This window comes from Mirounga angustirostris, unplaced genomic scaffold (assembly GCF_029215605.1).
Source record: "Mirounga angustirostris isolate CCGP_5_RB_7025 unplaced genomic scaffold, mMirAng1.0.hap1 SCAF_13, whole genome shotgun sequence".
Classification (NCBI taxonomy): Eukaryota; Metazoa; Chordata; class Mammalia; order Carnivora; family Phocidae; genus Mirounga; species Mirounga angustirostris.
Genome location: NW_026991721.1, coordinates 96,851,788 through 96,867,841, shown reverse-complemented (window position 1 = coordinate 96,867,841; position 16,054 = coordinate 96,851,788). Strand labels below are relative to the sequence as shown.

General features: G+C 50.8%; 2 protein-coding genes across 2 annotated transcripts; both read right to left on the bottom strand.

Moving 5' to 3' along the window:
• Window positions 1–642: 642 nt before the first annotated feature.
• Window positions 643–10,359, bottom strand: ZPR1 (ZPR1 zinc finger). Its single transcript, XM_045894979.3, has 14 exons — window positions 10,140–10,359; window positions 9,840–10,001; window positions 9,349–9,439; window positions 8,686–8,756; window positions 7,941–8,027; window positions 7,661–7,783; window positions 7,029–7,079; window positions 6,802–6,868; window positions 6,332–6,402; window positions 5,519–5,608; window positions 4,923–5,033; window positions 4,181–4,267; window positions 2,983–3,048; window positions 643–2,289 (listed from the first exon to the last, which is right to left on the bottom strand). Exons 1-14 carry the CDS (start codon window positions 10,308–10,310, stop codon window positions 2,155–2,157), a joined length of 1,383 nt encoding a protein of 460 aa, XP_045750935.1. The 5' UTR covers window positions 10,311–10,359; the 3' UTR covers window positions 643–2,154.
• A 1,451-nt stretch (window positions 10,360–11,810) lies between these two features.
• On the bottom strand, window positions 11,811–14,118 carry APOA5 (apolipoprotein A5; the record flags this gene model as incomplete). The annotated part of the gene is made up of 2 exons (XM_045892892.3): window positions 11,811–13,410; window positions 13,928–14,118. Coding segments are annotated over 2 exons (1,143 nt in total), but the record flags the coding sequence as incomplete, so codon positions are not given.
• Between the last annotated feature and the right edge of the window lie 1,936 nt (window positions 14,119–16,054).

The window sequence follows — 16,054 nt, the reverse complement described above, 5'->3', positions numbered from 1 at the left end:
TGTGTGAAGTGCTTAGAACAGCGTCTGGCGCACAGTATATACCAGTTATTTGTATTCGTATGTGTTTAGGTTGGGGGGTAGAAACTGCTCTAATAGGCTAAGTACCATTCAAGAGAGGAAATCAGGAATTGCAAACCCAATGTAATTACTATGAAAAAATAGGTTTCTAACCTGTGAACTTCCCCACGTTTGATGGAATAGGTAGCCTCTAGCTACCTTTTGCCTAGGATCTTTCCAGTGAAGAGGACCTGGCTCTATTTTCAAAAAACAGGGAAGCAAGAGAGGTTGAATTCTAACTCTCAAGTTTTGGAGGGCGGGGAGGCGGAGGGCAGAGACACTACTTTTCTTCTTGTGAACATGAAGAGTTTTACGTGAATTACCTCATTTAACTATTAAAATTCTCAAGTGCTTTTATTACCGTGTTTTACAGATGAGAAAACCAAAGCTTGGAGAGGTTAAGGAAGTCGCCCAACTTCACACAGCCAAAACGGGACCCTTGGAGGCAGAAGCTAGCAAAGTGAAGTTCAAGAGGTAAAAACGAAGTTTGTGAAATAAAATATTAGATCGAATATGTCCCGTATCTCAACATGTTACATTTTTGCCACTGTTTGAAAGCATATTAGTCAAGAAGGCTTGTTACACTTTATAAATGCTCAGAATTTAATACATGCTCAAAAAATATTTATATAGCACTGGGTGTTATATGGCAAACAATGAATCATGGAACACTACATCAAAAACTAATGATGTAATGTATGATGATTAACATAACATAATAAAAAAAAATTATATACATTAAAACAGGTGAGGATGTTACAGCCCTGACCCATGAACTTTCAACCTCTGGGTTATCCTGACTGGTCGAGCTCAGGCCCAGGAAGGAAAGCAGACTGGGTTGGGTCTCTGAGGGCTTGTGGGGACACTGAACTGATACAGGGCTTCACTAGCTGGAGGGCCCCAGAGGTCCTCCAGACACAACCCTGTGTTGGCTTCCAGTCCACTTTGGTGAATCTCAAACTGAACTCCAAAGCCCTGCCTCTACTACCCTGCTGTCAGCAGGCATTTGAAAACCTCATCTTTCTGCTCCAATGAACATTACCAGTACCCTCTCAGCCCCATCAACCCATCTCCTGCCCATTTGTCTTGAGTTCCACCACTCCCCTTTCAAATCAACACCCAACCTTGGCCTGACAAGACCCACGCTCAGGGGGTGCCTGGGTGGCTCAGTCGGTTAAGCGGCTGCCTTCGGCTCAGGTCATGATCCCCGGGTCCTGGGATCAAGTCCCACGTCCCGCTCCCTGCTCAGCGGAGAGCCTGCTTCTCCCTCTCCCTGCCACTCTGCCTACTTGTGCTCGCTCTGTCAAATAAATAAAATCTTAAAAAAAAAAAAAAAAAAAGACCCACACTCAGATCCCAACCCTGTGTACCTCATAGGGTGGCACTGAGCTTTGCCCTCTACTTGTTAGCTGCATCTAATAAAGCAAGTGCAGGAACTATGGATTTGACCTCAAAAGTTCACTTTAAATTCCATGAACAAGGGCTTTATTTTGTTCAGTTTTGTGGTGTACCTGGCACAAAGTAAGCACTCAAATATCTACTGAAGGGATGAATGAAATGCCAGCTCCGATCCCCAAATTGACTACACTGGGGAAAATTTATTCAGGAGGTTGAATTCTACTAGCATGGTATCAAATAAGGACAGAATGAATTCAGAGGCCAGTCCTGATGGAAAGCCACCACTTTAATGAGAGCTGCTTCTCCTGTGCTGGACTCCCTCCCTCAGAAGACTCTTTTCCTGTTGAAAGCCAGTATTTTATATTCCCCAGCCAACTCCCAAACTCCAGATGTAGCTGTCTTCCATCTTCAGAGTTCCAACCCTAGAGAGAGCATTATGTGGAGGGAGGGTAAAGAGGTGACAGGAAAAAAAGGGATAATGACATGCCCCATGGTTCATTTCTGGGTTTCTTCCCAGGCCAATTCAAAACCTCCAAAATACAGTCAAGTAAACAGGCTTGCACTTCCATCACAAACCGTTCACAAAACTGCCCACATCTCTCAGACCACATGGGGGCTGAGGATACCCCCAGCCTTTCCCGACAGAAATAACCCTTCAGTCTAAGCAGCACTGGAGGCTGGCTCGGAATCTACCCATCACTACCGCTGTGGGGCCAGGCCTGTCTCATAGCCCTCTGTCTTCATGTCATTGAGCCCTAGCTCCTCGTTTTGGTCAAATGTGCGCTTATAATGCTCCACCTTCATCTCAGGATCATCTTCAGGTGCATACAAATTCTGCAAGGCCAAGGACAGACAATCAGTGCCTGTGCCACCCAGGTACCTGCCCCCCCCCCCCCCCCACCAGGTGGTTTCCAACTCCCACTTTCTCAAAAACTTAATGTTTTTTATTCTAAAGGCCTCCAATTCCCCATAGCTAGGCTCCACTGGAAAGCAGAAATAGAGCCCAACAGAGTCCCAGGAATGGGACCGTCCAGCCCTAGGCAGAATTAGGGAACAGTCTGCCTAAAAAACTTCCTAACTGCACCTTCTTATGATAGTCTTCATCACAGAGAGACCTTAAACAGTTTTGCCTGACCAATAATAACTGCCCAATAAATATTCAAGTTATTATAAATCACCAGAATATCTCCCCAGTCAGCTGAAAGCCTCTCCAGTTTCCTATTTCAGCCTCTGGACAAGGCACCATTTCTCCTCACTCCACAATTAGATTTTCAAAATGACAACTCCATTGCTGGGGACAAGAGCTGGACTAGAGAGAGGAAGAGTCAGGGAGTATCTTTTTTCCCCTCTCGACACACACTTATAATCCCTCCCACCTCCCCCTATACTTCCTTATGTTTCAAATTCTAAGGTTTCTTCATAAAGAGCAGTTCATTCAGAATCAAGTCTCCAGTTTCTGGAGAAATAACACATATTCAAAGGTCAGAAAATATATCTCCGTGCACTATCAGGAAAGGTCTTCTGTACCTGAAGGTAGCTGTTTCCTGCTGGATCATTCATAATAAAGTGGGCCTTCATGTTACCCTGAAGGATCTAAAGGAGGGAGAACACAGCACATAAATTTTACATAGCTCATGGTAGGAAGGGGCTGTGTCTGCCAGACAAGGACCAACCCAATTTACATGGCAGAAACCCCAGAAGTTTCAAAAACTATTGAAATGAGGTACCTCTCAAAGTCGAGTGAAGAAGACCTAAAATAAGGACCGTATGAAACCTACTTAAGAAGCAACCTGACATCCCCACCCCCTCTCCATTGCACACAGGCCAACAAATGCCCTTCCCCCACCCCAGCAGAAAACTGCAGGAATCCGTGGAGAAGCCCCCACCACTGCTGGCTAAGGCCTAGGGGGCGCCCGCCCAGTTGAGGGTGGAGGGAAAGGCAGCAAGGACAGGAGGTTAAGTGAACATGTTGTTATTGTAAACAGACATACACAGCCAGCTCTTTTCCCACACACAGCTCTCAGAACACCAGCAGCCAAGTCCTCCTCCTCAGGCCAGGAAACAGAACACCCGCTGATGGGAATCTGAGCAGCCCAAGAGGAAAAACCTAAGGACTCTGGCACAGGGGTTACCTCCACAAAATGGCTAAGCTAAATCCCCCCTACAATGAGCCCGACGTAAGATTCAGCTCCACTCCCGTTTCAGTCCTCTACTTTTAAATTGACAATCCACGACTATCAAGACATGTGAGCAAAGCCCCAACCTTGAAAGACAGAAAGTTAAATGGAAAAACAAAAACAAGCAAAAAAAACCAAAACAACCCAAGCAAACAAAAACCAACTTAAAAGGAAATGGAAACTATGCAAGGAAAATAAAACATCAAAAAAAAGAAAAACCAACATTAACATTCTCAAGAGAAAAAAAAATACCACATCCTTAAAACAACAGGATGCTATTTAGCAAAGGAAGGAGGGAGAGTACTCAAAGACCAAAAAAAAAGCTCTTGGAAAAGAAGTCAGTGGAAATGAAAAACCCAACTGAAGCTACTAGAGAAGAGACTCCCACAACATAAGGGAGAAAACCAAGAAAGAGGACATGGGATATCAGAAACCAGGGGAATCCCCAATGTTGGTTAGATGTTCAGAAGGTGGCAGGACAGGGCAGGTGGCCTCTTGCCCACCGGCACCCCAGGACCACAAGTACTGAAGGGCCAGAATCATCTCACCTGGTCTAACTTCCGGCTAAACTCCTGCAGTTTCTCCATCTGGCCAGGATTGGAACTGTCACCCAGTGTGAAAGGGTTCTTGGTCACCTGCAATAAACGGCATCCAAATTGCTAAAATACTGGCTGTTTCTTAGGTTTGACCATAAAGCTGGTGGGAAATGGCAGGAGGGTGCCCAGCCAGGGAAGCTCAGTCTCCACACCACCTTTCTGACCTAGGTAACCACTGCTAAGAGCACAGAGATTAATCTGCCAAGATGACAACTGGCAATATAAAACAAAAACTATAAAAATGTCCTTCCAGGGGAACTCTAGTTCTCATTTGAAGAAGAAATGCAAAGTAAAGTGTAATTTACAAAGACAAAATGCCTGACAACTGGGAATCAATTAAGTGAAATTATTCAAGAAAACAAATATATGGGCTAAGTCAACACACAAATATATATGCTGGGGAGTTTCAGGGGCTGGAACGACCCTCCTCCCCTCATTTTACAGTGAAATAAGTGGCTTACCCAAAAAACACAAAGTATCTACATTGTCCCAGAGGCAGGACTGGAGTTTCCATTCAGAATTTCCCATAAACTTATCTTCACAATCCAAAATACTATTTAAATCTTTCAAATCAGCTTTAAGGCAAAGAAACACCCAGTTAACAGCTCCAAAAACTAGGCCATGTGAGGCCTTCTAGCCCCTTGCCCACAGCCACATTGCTGAAGCAGCCGTGCACTGCACTCGGGCCACTCACCAGTTCCTGGATGTCTTTCAGTAGCCCCTCCAGTGTTGTGAACTTGCCCCCGAGGATGGCCATTCCCAGTTCAAATTCCAGCTCTGGGATTTCCACACTACACGTCTCAGACTGGGAAATGAGAGATCAAATTAAGCTTTAGATCAGGAGTCTCTTCGAGAAAGCTAACCCGAATTCTCATGCCAAATTAATACCACTGCTGACAGTTTGGGGAAAAAGTCAGCTGCCCCAGTCTTCTCGGACTCTCCAGCTTTAAAAGCTACGCTCATTCCTATCCATGTGAACCACAGAAGTGGAATCAACCTAATAAAGGGACATTCTGAGTCATGGCTCCAAGCTGCCAGATATCCTGTCACTAGAGGCCAGAGACAAGGGCCCTTACAGACACTGGAGGCAAAAGCTGCCAAGTCATCAGAGAGTTTTTGGGTCACCTTCTGAATGTGTACTTCCTACCATGGATTAACTCTGCTATCCTGAAACCCAGGGAAGTAAAGAGGTACCCCACAACTCCAGGATATAATTTTAAAAAGACAATTTCCCCTACATAGAGACAGCCCATGTGAGGAAGACGGACACTTTCCCAAGCATGGTGTTACCTTGAGCACATCTCTGGTCAGATCTAAAGGATCTGTGATATGGAAGGTGAGCTTGGTACCCAAGGGCTCTACTGCTCCTCCAGATTTCACCTGCACAGACAACAGTAGTCAGGAACAGCAGGAGAGAAGATTCTGATCCTCACCTGGTATCAGGGAGACCTCAGAGGATGGGCTTACACCTCCAATCAGGCCCCCTTACAGCTACCAAGGACAGAGCCTTCTAAACCAACAGTGGCAGCAGGTCACCCAAACCAGAAATGAAGATCTGGCCAAGAGCCTGCCAAAACTTTTCCCAAATTGCCAACAAACTCTGAACTTACCTTTTTTAAAAAACTGACTCTTGTGGTTGAAAGGGACTTCCAACTGCATCCAACATGTAGATGCACCTTACAATATTCTGGGTTCAGAATTTAAACAGTGTATGCTTGAATACACTCGGGGAAAGGTAATTTACAACCCTCCAAGGCAACCCGTTCTATTTAGAGAGATCTAGAAAGTTTTTTATTAGAGTCAAAATCCGCATCCCCACACTTCCAATCCTCTGACAGGTGAATCAAACAGAGTCTCAAAAAAAAGGGGGGGGGGCACCTCCCTCTTCCATATACCAATCTTTAATGTCTTAAATGAGTTATGGTATCTCTAATTTTACTTCACTAATTCCCAGTTCCTTCAAGGGCTCCTCACCCTGCACTACATCCAAGAGAAAGACCCAGCTTCCTCCCACCTCATCCCAAAGCAGATTTAGGAAGGATCAAAGTTAAACAGGGGTTACCCTCACCTTAGTCATCTTCCCAAACAATGGAGCCCACCCACCTCATTGGTCCGATGGCCGCAGTTCTCGCAGTTGGTAGCCATGATGATAACCTCCTTAAAGTGGGGGATTTCTGGAGGACGGAGGTAAAGAAATTTGCTTCCAGGAGAGCAAGACCCTTCTGGGGAAGAACAAACCCAAACCCTAAAAGTACAGTTGCTAGTCCTAGGACTATAGGAAAGAAATCACAAGAAGCAGCCTAACTCAGATAGTCCTCCAGAAGAGGGCAAGGTTGCAACCCATGGCAATCCTTGTTCACAAATATTGGAAGACATGACTCAAGCCAAACACAGGACCCTAGAAACCAGAGCCTAATTCTCCCTTTGAACCCAAAAGCCAATGTACACAGTCTCATCAAAGGCAACACCTTCCTCATCACTGCGCTTTCCTTGAAGGGAGTACTCCGCAGCCTGCACATAATCTTCATGCCTGAGTCAGATGAAGAGCAACCCAACTGCCTGACAAAAGATACCAACTAGCTTCATGTTGGTCTGAGCCGGAGCACTGCATTCTGGACAGTTTGTGTTGAACTGCAGCACCTGGAACACAACATGGGGACGAAGGGTGAGACCTGCTCAGGCTCCAGACATTCAGTTGGTATGCTGGTGGTTGCCTGTGTTGATGGTGAGGAAGAGAGACTGAGCAGCGTCAGTCTCTGCCCACAGCTGTTCCTTCCTCCACAGCAGCCAACAGACTCACTTCGTTTCTGAGATCCTCCTCTTCTGGCTTCTCTTCTGGTGGTGCCTCAGCCTAGCATAGCAGAAATACAAATCATACGTTGGCACATATACCTCAGCCTCCCCAAAAGCCTGCCTTGGAGTGAGAGAAAAGACTCTGGTTTGCTTATATCAGGTGCCACTTCACGGGTTTAACAGAGAAAGTAGGAAGCAAAGCCCCAATCCAAGGAAGAACAGAGCTTAAGATAGGATCACAGCCACTGCCAACTTTTATTGTAAAGTTTATCTTAAGTCTTGGGGCACCTGGGTGGCTCAGTCATTAAGCGTCTGCCTTCGGCTCAAGTCATGATCCCAGGGTTCTGGGATCAAGCCCCGCATTGGGCTCCCTGCTCAGCGGAAAGCCTGCTTCTCCCTCTCCCACTCCCCCTGCTTGTGTTCCCTCTCTCGCTGTGTCTCTCTCTGTCCAATAAATAAATAGAATCTTTAAAAAAAAAAAGTTTATCCTAAGTCTTGATAGGAGCTAGATGAGATGCACAAACATGCAGAGATAGGGTACACAGGGCAGCAACGACAAAGTAAGATTCCACTGATTCCAAGCAATCCAGAAAGCAAGATAATGCCAGAGCAATCTTTTGGCTTCTTCAGTCTACTTACCTGGAGCCCCAGCATCTCTTCCTGCTGTAGAGTCCGATTATAGTGTGTGATCACGAGGGCATGATCTTTCTGGGGAGCATGGGGGTTTTCCACAAAGCTGTTCCCTGAGGGATCATCAATGATCTGACAGATGGGCGAAGAAGGAGTAATTACAACAAGAAATCACATATGATCCTCCGCCTACCATCAGACCTCTTGGGCACCACAGTGGAAAAATCCCAGACAGTCTTAAGGGTCTCTCTGCCCCTAAATCTAGCACCTAGAGTTCCTCAGTACTCACCAGAGTGAAAGGAGAGGCCACTTGCTTTAGCTCTTTCAGTTTGACAATAAACTCATCAATTCTTTCAGCTATGGCTTCTTCATTTGCCTGATAGGAAAAGATAGTAAAAAGATAGTCATGGGGCTCCCCAGCCCTGGTGACAGACTTTATGCCCCTACTCCCTGTCACGTCCACGTCACTTCCATCAGAAAGTCACCCCTGTCTCAGTCTAAGTAGGAACAGAGAGACTCAGACTTCACAATAAATATAGTAAATAAGTTTGAAGTTCATGGGTTGTGCCAAATGAGCTTCATTTTCTCACCATTCAACCATTTCGGCCAGGCTCTCATGCCAGGTTAGAGACACAACAGTAAATAAACTAGAGTCCTCTCATGGGGCTCCCGAGCCAGTTAGGAAGACAAATGACTAAATATGTAATTATATTACTTCTGTCATAATAAATATACGGTACAATGGAACACTCAGGAAGTATAGATAAATCCAAGGGCATTAGGAAAGGCTCTTCAGAGATAATGTTATACTGCCTGTCTGATAGAAGGTCTGAACATACACTGGGGAAAGGGAAGTGGAAAGGATGGGAGACAGAACATGGGCAACATCCTGGCAGCGACAGCATCACCGTGTGTCCCTCAAAAGTTCTCCAACATTCAGAGATGGCTCAGCTACACAAGAGGCTGAACACTCTCTTCAGACATAGATTGGTCGTTATGCCTTGAGCTGCTGCAATCAGAAAATCCCAACTCACCCTTCGTGCGGGCTGATCCTGCTCCAGGCCAGAGACAGCACGGCTGATGAGTCCTTCAACAGTGGTCAGAGCTAGTGAATAAGAACAAAAGACACATGAGTCTTGACTATGCTATCAAGTGCCTGTATGACTCTGAGCAATTCACTTGGAGCTCCCTGGGCTTTGATTTCAACTATAAAATGAGGAGGCCTGGGGCGCCTGGGTGGCTCAGTTGGTTAAGCGACTGCCTTCGGCTCAGGTCGTGATCCTGGAGTCCCGGGATCGAGTCCCGCATCGGGCTCCCTGCTCAGCGGGGGGTCTGCTTCTCCCTCTGACCCTCTTCCCTCTCGTGCTCTCTGTCTCTCATTCTCTCTCTCTCAAGTAAATAAATAAAATCTTTAAAAAAAAAATAAAATAAAATGAGGAGGCCTGGAACAAGGCTCCATTCATCTCTAATAACAGTGATGCTAAGACTCTCTAATAAACACATTACAGCCTTACTAACACATCTACTGTCTCAAGCTGTTTTCTCTAAGCTTTCTGTTTACGTTGAACCAAGGAAGGTCACAGTGATAACATGGCCAAACCCATACACTAGCCACCAGACCTGGCACCCGGGTTTTTGCCAGAAAGTAAGATTGCAGCCAGGCATGAACAGCCCAAATACCCTGACCTTATACCTACCTCCCTTCTGACTGAAAGCAGGAATTTCAAAATCCAGCTCCGGGATCCTTGTGGTGGCAGAGTCCGTTTTCACCACTTCTCTGTTCATGTCCTGGGCAGAAAGAAAAACTTTCAGTCCAGAGAGGTCAGCAGTACAGCTTCTCAGGAAATACCAGACCCAGCCTAGGAGTTTCTTTCTCTCTCCATTCCAGGGGGTACAGACTACTCCTGCCGAACAGGACACCTGTGAAGCCAGCTGCCCAAATCGTGAGAGGACTACTGAAAACAAGTACTGCTCATCTGATTCCCTCTGATAAAATGTAATTACAAAGCACTTTCACAAGCCTTATCTCCCCTGAGCATCTGACAGCATCAACCCCACTTTAGGAAGGAGGAAACTGAGGCTTGGGCTTGGGGAATAAATAGGAGTATTTATTCGCGGTCGCACGAGAGCTCTGACTCCGGTCCCCAAGGCTTCTAGAGGACACTAGACTGCTCTGGGGTCCTCTCACCTCCTGGGCCCTGACGGTCAAAGTGTAGCGCACTCCCTGATCCTGGATCCTGCCGGCCGACTGGATCTCCGTGTTGCTCCAGCCACAATGCTCACAGGAAAAGGAGCTCACGATTATCTCTCTGAAGAAAGGGATCTTGGTGAGCAGGAGGCGCGTCGTGCCCTGGGGAAGCAGAAAGCAGCTCGGAAGCCCCAGTTCCCCGTCTACTGACCCCGGGCGTGCCCCGCCTCCGGGTCCCCAACTGGGCCCACCCCACTTCGGCCCAACCTCCCGCCGCCCCGGGCCGGGCCCCCCCCTTACATTGCAGTAACAGTTCATACACAGCGACTCGATCTCGGCGGGCTGCTGCTCCTCGTCCTCGGCGCTGATAGGCCGGAACAAGTGCTCGGGGGCTGGAGCCCGGGCCGCGGCGGGCGAGGGGGCGGCAGCAGCCGCCGGGGTCCCCGGCTCCACAGGCCCGCTAACCGCCATGATCAACACGCGCAAAGCATGCCTCCACTTCCGGCTTCCGCTCCTCTCGTGGCCCCACCCCTTCCTCCGGCACTTCCACCAGCTGCCGCCCCGCCCTTTCTTAAAGAGGCCGCAGACTCTTTAAGAGTCTTCCACCAGCTGCCGCCCCGCCCTCTTAAAGAGGCCGCAGACTCTGGGCCCTGGAGAACTGTGTCTGACAAGGTTTCCGCATTGCTGGGATTCTATGGTCCAGACTTCGAGAGCCAGCCTGATTCAAGCTTTGCCTGCACCTCAGTTCAGGCGTTACTTCCCCCCGAACGTCCTCTCAGACCCAGGGCACTGTTTCGCTTCTTCACAATAGCTCCATTCTACAGGGTTCTAACCATTGGTCCATAAATCTGACTACAAGACACTTGATGGCGAGGGGCTTGGCTTGTCCCTCGTACCCCTGAAGAGGTCCGATCCGATCCCGGTTCAGGTTCCCATCCACTGTTGGGCCAGACATTGCTTCGGCTCTTGATCCCCCTCCCTCAGTCCCTTAAGCATTCTCTCCCTTTCTGTTCTCGCTCTTTATTTCTGCCCTCATAAACAAGTGCCCAAATTCCAGCCTCAAATACACAGCCCTCATTTTTACTCCCACCCCCACATCCCAAGCACATCAAACCCCAGCTGACTCACCCCTCACAGTTTCCTAACAACAACAAAAACACCTCTTTTTGTGGTAAACTTTCCTTTCCAGTATCTCCTCTCCCTGGGCACCTCTCACCCAGTTCAGTTGCTAAATCTAGGGTGTCAGGGAAGAGATCCAGCCTGCAGTCATGATTAGGCCAGATTCATATGGGGTGCTGAGAACCCTGTGTGGGGCAGGCTGCGAGCGGAGGAAAGGGTGCTGGACAGGGTGTATTTACCCTTTCTTCTCCCTCTCCCCAACTTCACCCATCCCCAATTTCACAGTTCCTAGGGGGATCTATGAAGAGCTCTGTCGCCCCCAAGTGAGTCTGTATATGGGGAATTGTGGAGTTTAAGATTTGGAGTTCTCAAGAAGAGGGTCAATCATGAGGAGGCCATTCAAAATCTGGAACCGCAGGAACAAAGGAGACAGGCCACCTCAGGAGTCTGCACTTCACGCACACTGCCCTGTGCTAAGGTTGATGAGCAATGCAGGTGCAGAGGAAGGGTCTCTAAGCCAGGCCCACACCCAGGCATGACAGACAGCTGTCATCTAAGGCAGAGTCTAGCCAGAGCCAGGACCCTCTGGCAGACCTGGATTGGGAGAGGGTCCCTGAGACAGAGCGTTGAGGGACTGGAATGAGTGATGGGTGTGCTTTGGGGATAGCGGTGAGGCCACTGCTTTCAGACATGGCTCCAATAAGGGTCACACCAGGCAAATAATCTTCCACCATATGCCTCTATTTTATGAGTCAGAAGTCTAGGCTTCAGCCAGGGAGTCAGAAGTGAGGGGTTCCAGATGGACAGGACATACAGTATGCTTCCCCCGAGGCTTTAAGCAGCCCCCACAGTTGGGAGGGCTTGGTCAGCTGTTTAGATGTAGAGCGATGTAAGGAAATGCAGGCTCTGCTCCTTCCCATCCCAACCCCCACCATTTGCACCCACCAGCATCAGAGCCAGCAGAGATATATGCACACACCGTCACACGCTCTTATCATATTTTCTTCCCTTCTCCCTTCTCTTCCCCCAAAGGAAGCTGTCATGGCGGCCCTGGGGAGAAAAGAGCTCCTCTCCCATAGAGCAGCTGTAGCAGTGGCCACCAGGCGGCCAGAACTGATCAGAGTCAAGCCCCGGGGAAAAAGAAGCACAGGCTTCCAGCACCATGGCAACAGGCTTGCACTGCACGTAATTACCTGCACATAAAGTGCCTCTCTCCCTCCCCACTCCCACCATCCCGGAATGGAGCAACTCATGAGGATTCCCAAATGAACACGGGAAGCTGGGTTTGCAAAGCCTGGTGAGTGTAATGCATCCGGATGGGGGAATCGCAGGAGGCTGGATATGCCAGGGACAACAGTCCCTTTGGTGGCCTCGCCTATCCTGTGCAGGGCCCTCCACCCTCTGCCCAACAGGCCACTGTCAAGGACTGAGCCACGCCAGGGGCTCAGATCCTGGGCTCAGACAAGGAGCCGAGAAGTGAGCCTGGATCAGTAGAGACCCTCAGGGCTCTTCTAGATGGCTGAGACCACGGTCATGGAGGCTGTCGTTGATGTCTTCCCACAGGTCTTCCAGACGGGCCTGCAGCTTGCTCCGGGCCTCGCTGCTGTCAGCTTGGAGAAGCTCTGGGGCGAAGGCACTGTGACCTGGAGGGGGCGGCGCCAGCTGCAGCTGGACCTCCTCGGTCTCCTGGTCAATGGCACGGGTGAAGTCGGCGATCTGCAGGAAGGTGTCGTGGCGGAAAGCCTGGAGTCGCTGGCGCACCTCCTGGGGCAGCATCTGGGGGTCGGGGTTGGCCCCTTCCTCGGCGCCGCCAGCGCCGGCGCGGGCAAACGCGCTGAGCTCTTCCCGCAGCCGGTCCAGGTTCTGCTGGATGCGCGCGTGCAGAGCCTCGGCCTTGAGCGTGAGCTTGCGCGAGAGCGTCTGCACGCAGCGGCTGAGGCGCGCGGAGCTGGCGGCGGCGTGCGGGGCCACGCTGCGGTGCAGCTCCTGCACGTGGCGCCCGATGCCGGTCACCAGGCGCTGGGCGTAGGGGTGGAAGAGCTCCCCGACGCGGCCCGTGTGCTGCACCACGCGGGTCTGCAGCTCCTGCAGCAGGCCCCGCGCCTCGTCTACGCCGCCCAGCAGCTGGGCCTTGGTGCCCTCTCCGACCACGCGCAACTGCTCCTGCAGCTCCTGAACGCGCCGCGCCACCTGCTCCATCAGCTCCACGGTGTAGGGCTTCAGCTGCCGCCGCAGGCCCTCCAGATTCCAGCCCACTTGCTGGTGCGCCTCGGCCATGTAGGGCTCCAGGCGCGCCCTCACCTCCGCCAGTTCCTCCTGCAGCTGCTGCCGCATGCCCTCGGGGTCGTGTGGGAGCCCGGGAGGCTCCCTCCCCTGCCCACTGAGAGGGCCCAGCTTCTCCAGGAACTTGTCCATATTGCTGAGGTCTTGCTCAAGGCTGTCTTTCAGGCTCCTGGGGAAGGCACAGACATCCAGACCATCGTACTGCTGGCCCCACCATCACCAGAGACATCACTCACTGATCTGGGGGAAACCAAGGATGCAGGGCGGGGGCTCTAGTCCAGGGCACTAGTCCTAGCTGCGGGCCAACCACACAACTCCTCACACACAAGTACAAACACATGGCACGTGCAAATCCAGACCAACACTGCCCAAGGAAACACAGATGCATCTGGACTCTCATAGTGTCCTTTCATTCTGGGGGCACAGTGGGGGTCCCCTCCACGGCTCCCAGGTCCCACACCTCAGTGCGCAGGGGGCAGCAAATCAGGGTGGCGGTGGGGGTGCTGCTGTGGGCAGAGGGGGCTGCACAGCCCAGGAAGGGCAGGCATGTGGCAAAACTAGCACAACTCCGTTCCTCTGTCCCAGTGAGGACTATGGAGGTTGAGGAATCAGAGGTTGCACACCACCCCACTGCTCTGCTCAGCTGTCTCCTCCCTGCACCCACACCCCTTGTCCTAGCCACTCACGTGGGTTCCCATATCAGCTTCTGCTGCTGGACCCGCGCCACCTTGCTTTTGTCCCCGCTGCTCTGGCTGAAGTAGTCCCAGAACCCTTTCTGTGTCTGGACAGTTGCAAATGCTGTGGAGAGGGATGGGGTGGTTAGAGGCTGGGTCTCCCCCCCCTCAGTCCAGCCTCCACCCACACCTCCGCATTGAAGTCAGGGCTGGAGACCCACCTGAGAGCAGAGCCAGAGCCCAGGTCAGAACTGCAACCATGCTTGCTGTTGTCTACTCAGGAAGAAGGCGAACCGAGGCCCGGTTAAGGTGAAGAAGCAAAGGAAGGACATCTCCCAGTTTTGCCCCAGGGGGCCCTGCTCCAGGGCCAACCTGCCCAAAATCTGTTAATCTTTCCCTGAGATATGCGGAGCACACGGCTGCCGGGGCTGATGAGGACTGATCTAGGTGAGCGTGGCTGGGAGGGACGGGGTGTTCTGGGGAGAGGGGGGCTTTTTTTTTCACCTGGATCACACATATGGAGTGTGGAGCTCAAACTGCTTTGTAGAGTTTCCCCCACCACCCTCCCGAGACCTCACGAGCAGCTCCTTCGGCCGCTTCTGCCATCACTCCCTTGCTCACCTCTCTTCCTGCCTCCCACTCTGCAACTGGGAAAGCTGAGGGATCCCAAGGGAGAAAAAGCAACTCTGCCAAAGTGCTCCAAGAGGATGTCCTTAGTTCTTAGTTCCCACCCCAAGAAGCCCAAGAGCTCTCTGCTGAGACCCCTGCCATCCCCTCCCTGAGGAATCTGACCCGCACCCCTCTACCCAGCACCCGCTCACCTGCTCAGTTCTGGGCACAAAGAGCAGACATTCGGCTTTATACTCCAGGGGCCTGGGCCTCTGGCAACAATTGCCCTGAGTAAATACCACGTGGAGGTTCAAAGAAGGCTGACCTCAGCTGCCTCCCCAAGGCTCACCTCCTGCCCTTCCCTGGCACCCAGAGGGTTAATGAGCGCCCTGGTATCAGGGGGCTGCTTCAGCAGAAAGGTCCTGCCTGGAAAGATTATCAAGGAGTAATCTGAACTCCTCACCCAGTTCCCCCCAAGCCCCATGACCTTCACCCTTCCCACTGAGCAGCTGGCTGGCCCACCAACAGAGGAAAGCCTATCTGCTGAGGGCCCTGCTCTTAGCCCAGAGGCACCGTGCCCTAGCCAGACAGGGACAGGGTCCAGGGGCCAGCCTGAACCTGAGCGGCTCTTGACAGCTTCACTACAGGCCCCTCAGGCAGCCTGGGAAGAGCCAGCATTTATAGGGTTAAGGGTGCTCCCATCTTCCACTTTATGAAATAATCCAGGAACTCAGGGAAGTCAGATGTGACAGGGTGAAGGCCGTGAGAGGCATCAGGGCCAGGGACTCTGGGCCCAAAGAATTGGAGCAAGAGGAGGATTCTTCCCACGGGAAAAGCTGAACTGCACCCCCAGGGCCTCTGAGGAGGGGAAGCCCAAGCGCCCGGACCCTCGACGACACGCCCACTCCATGTACTTAAACATACATTCAGGAAATCCTGATTTTTACTCCTGAATGTATCCTGAATCAGTCCCCTGTCTTCCATTTCCACTACCAGTCACATCACAGCTGCGTTTGCTTCCCGTCTTGATCACGTGCATAGCCTCGGACAGGTGTCTCTGCCAAAGTCCAGCCTACTCCGTGCGTCCTCTGCGGTGGTCTGCCGTAGCTCGTCCCAGCCCACTCCGGGCTCATCTCCTCCCACACAACACTCTTGGCCTTCCCTGAGCATGCCATCTCTTTCAGGACCCTGAGCCTCCCTACATGCTGCTCCCTCAGCCCGAAATAGCCTATCCCTTGGGGAACTTATATTCTTTTTTTCTTTTTTTTTTTTTCCAGACTTGGTTTGAATTAGTTAGAATTGCCATACGATCCAGCGATTCCACTTCTGGGTAGATAACCAAAGGCATTGAAAGCAGGAATTGGAACAGATATCTCTACTTCCCTGTTCCCAGCAGCACTATTCACAATAGTCAAAAGGGGAAACAGCCCCAAGTGCCCATCGGCAGATGAGTGGATAAGCAAAATGTGGGATATGTACACAATGGAATATTATTTAGCCTTAAAAGGGAAGGAAATTCTGACACACGTT

What these genes read in the sequence shown, in the direction of transcription:
- ZPR1 (XM_045894979.3), bottom strand. Translation starts at nt 10,310, where the DNA reads ATGGCGGTTAGCGGGCCTGTGGAGCCGGGGACCCCGGCGGCTGCTGCC. An exon ending in TGACCGTCAGGGCCCAGGAG is followed by an intron (nt 9,440 to 9,839) that starts GTGAGAGGACCC and finishes CTTTCTGCCCAG; the next exon opens with GACATGAACAGAGAAGTGGT. An exon ending in AGGAGGATCTCAGAAACGAA is followed by an intron (nt 6,869 to 7,028) that starts GTGAGTCTGTTG and finishes GTTGTGTTCCAG; the next exon opens with GTGCTGCAGTTCAACACAAA.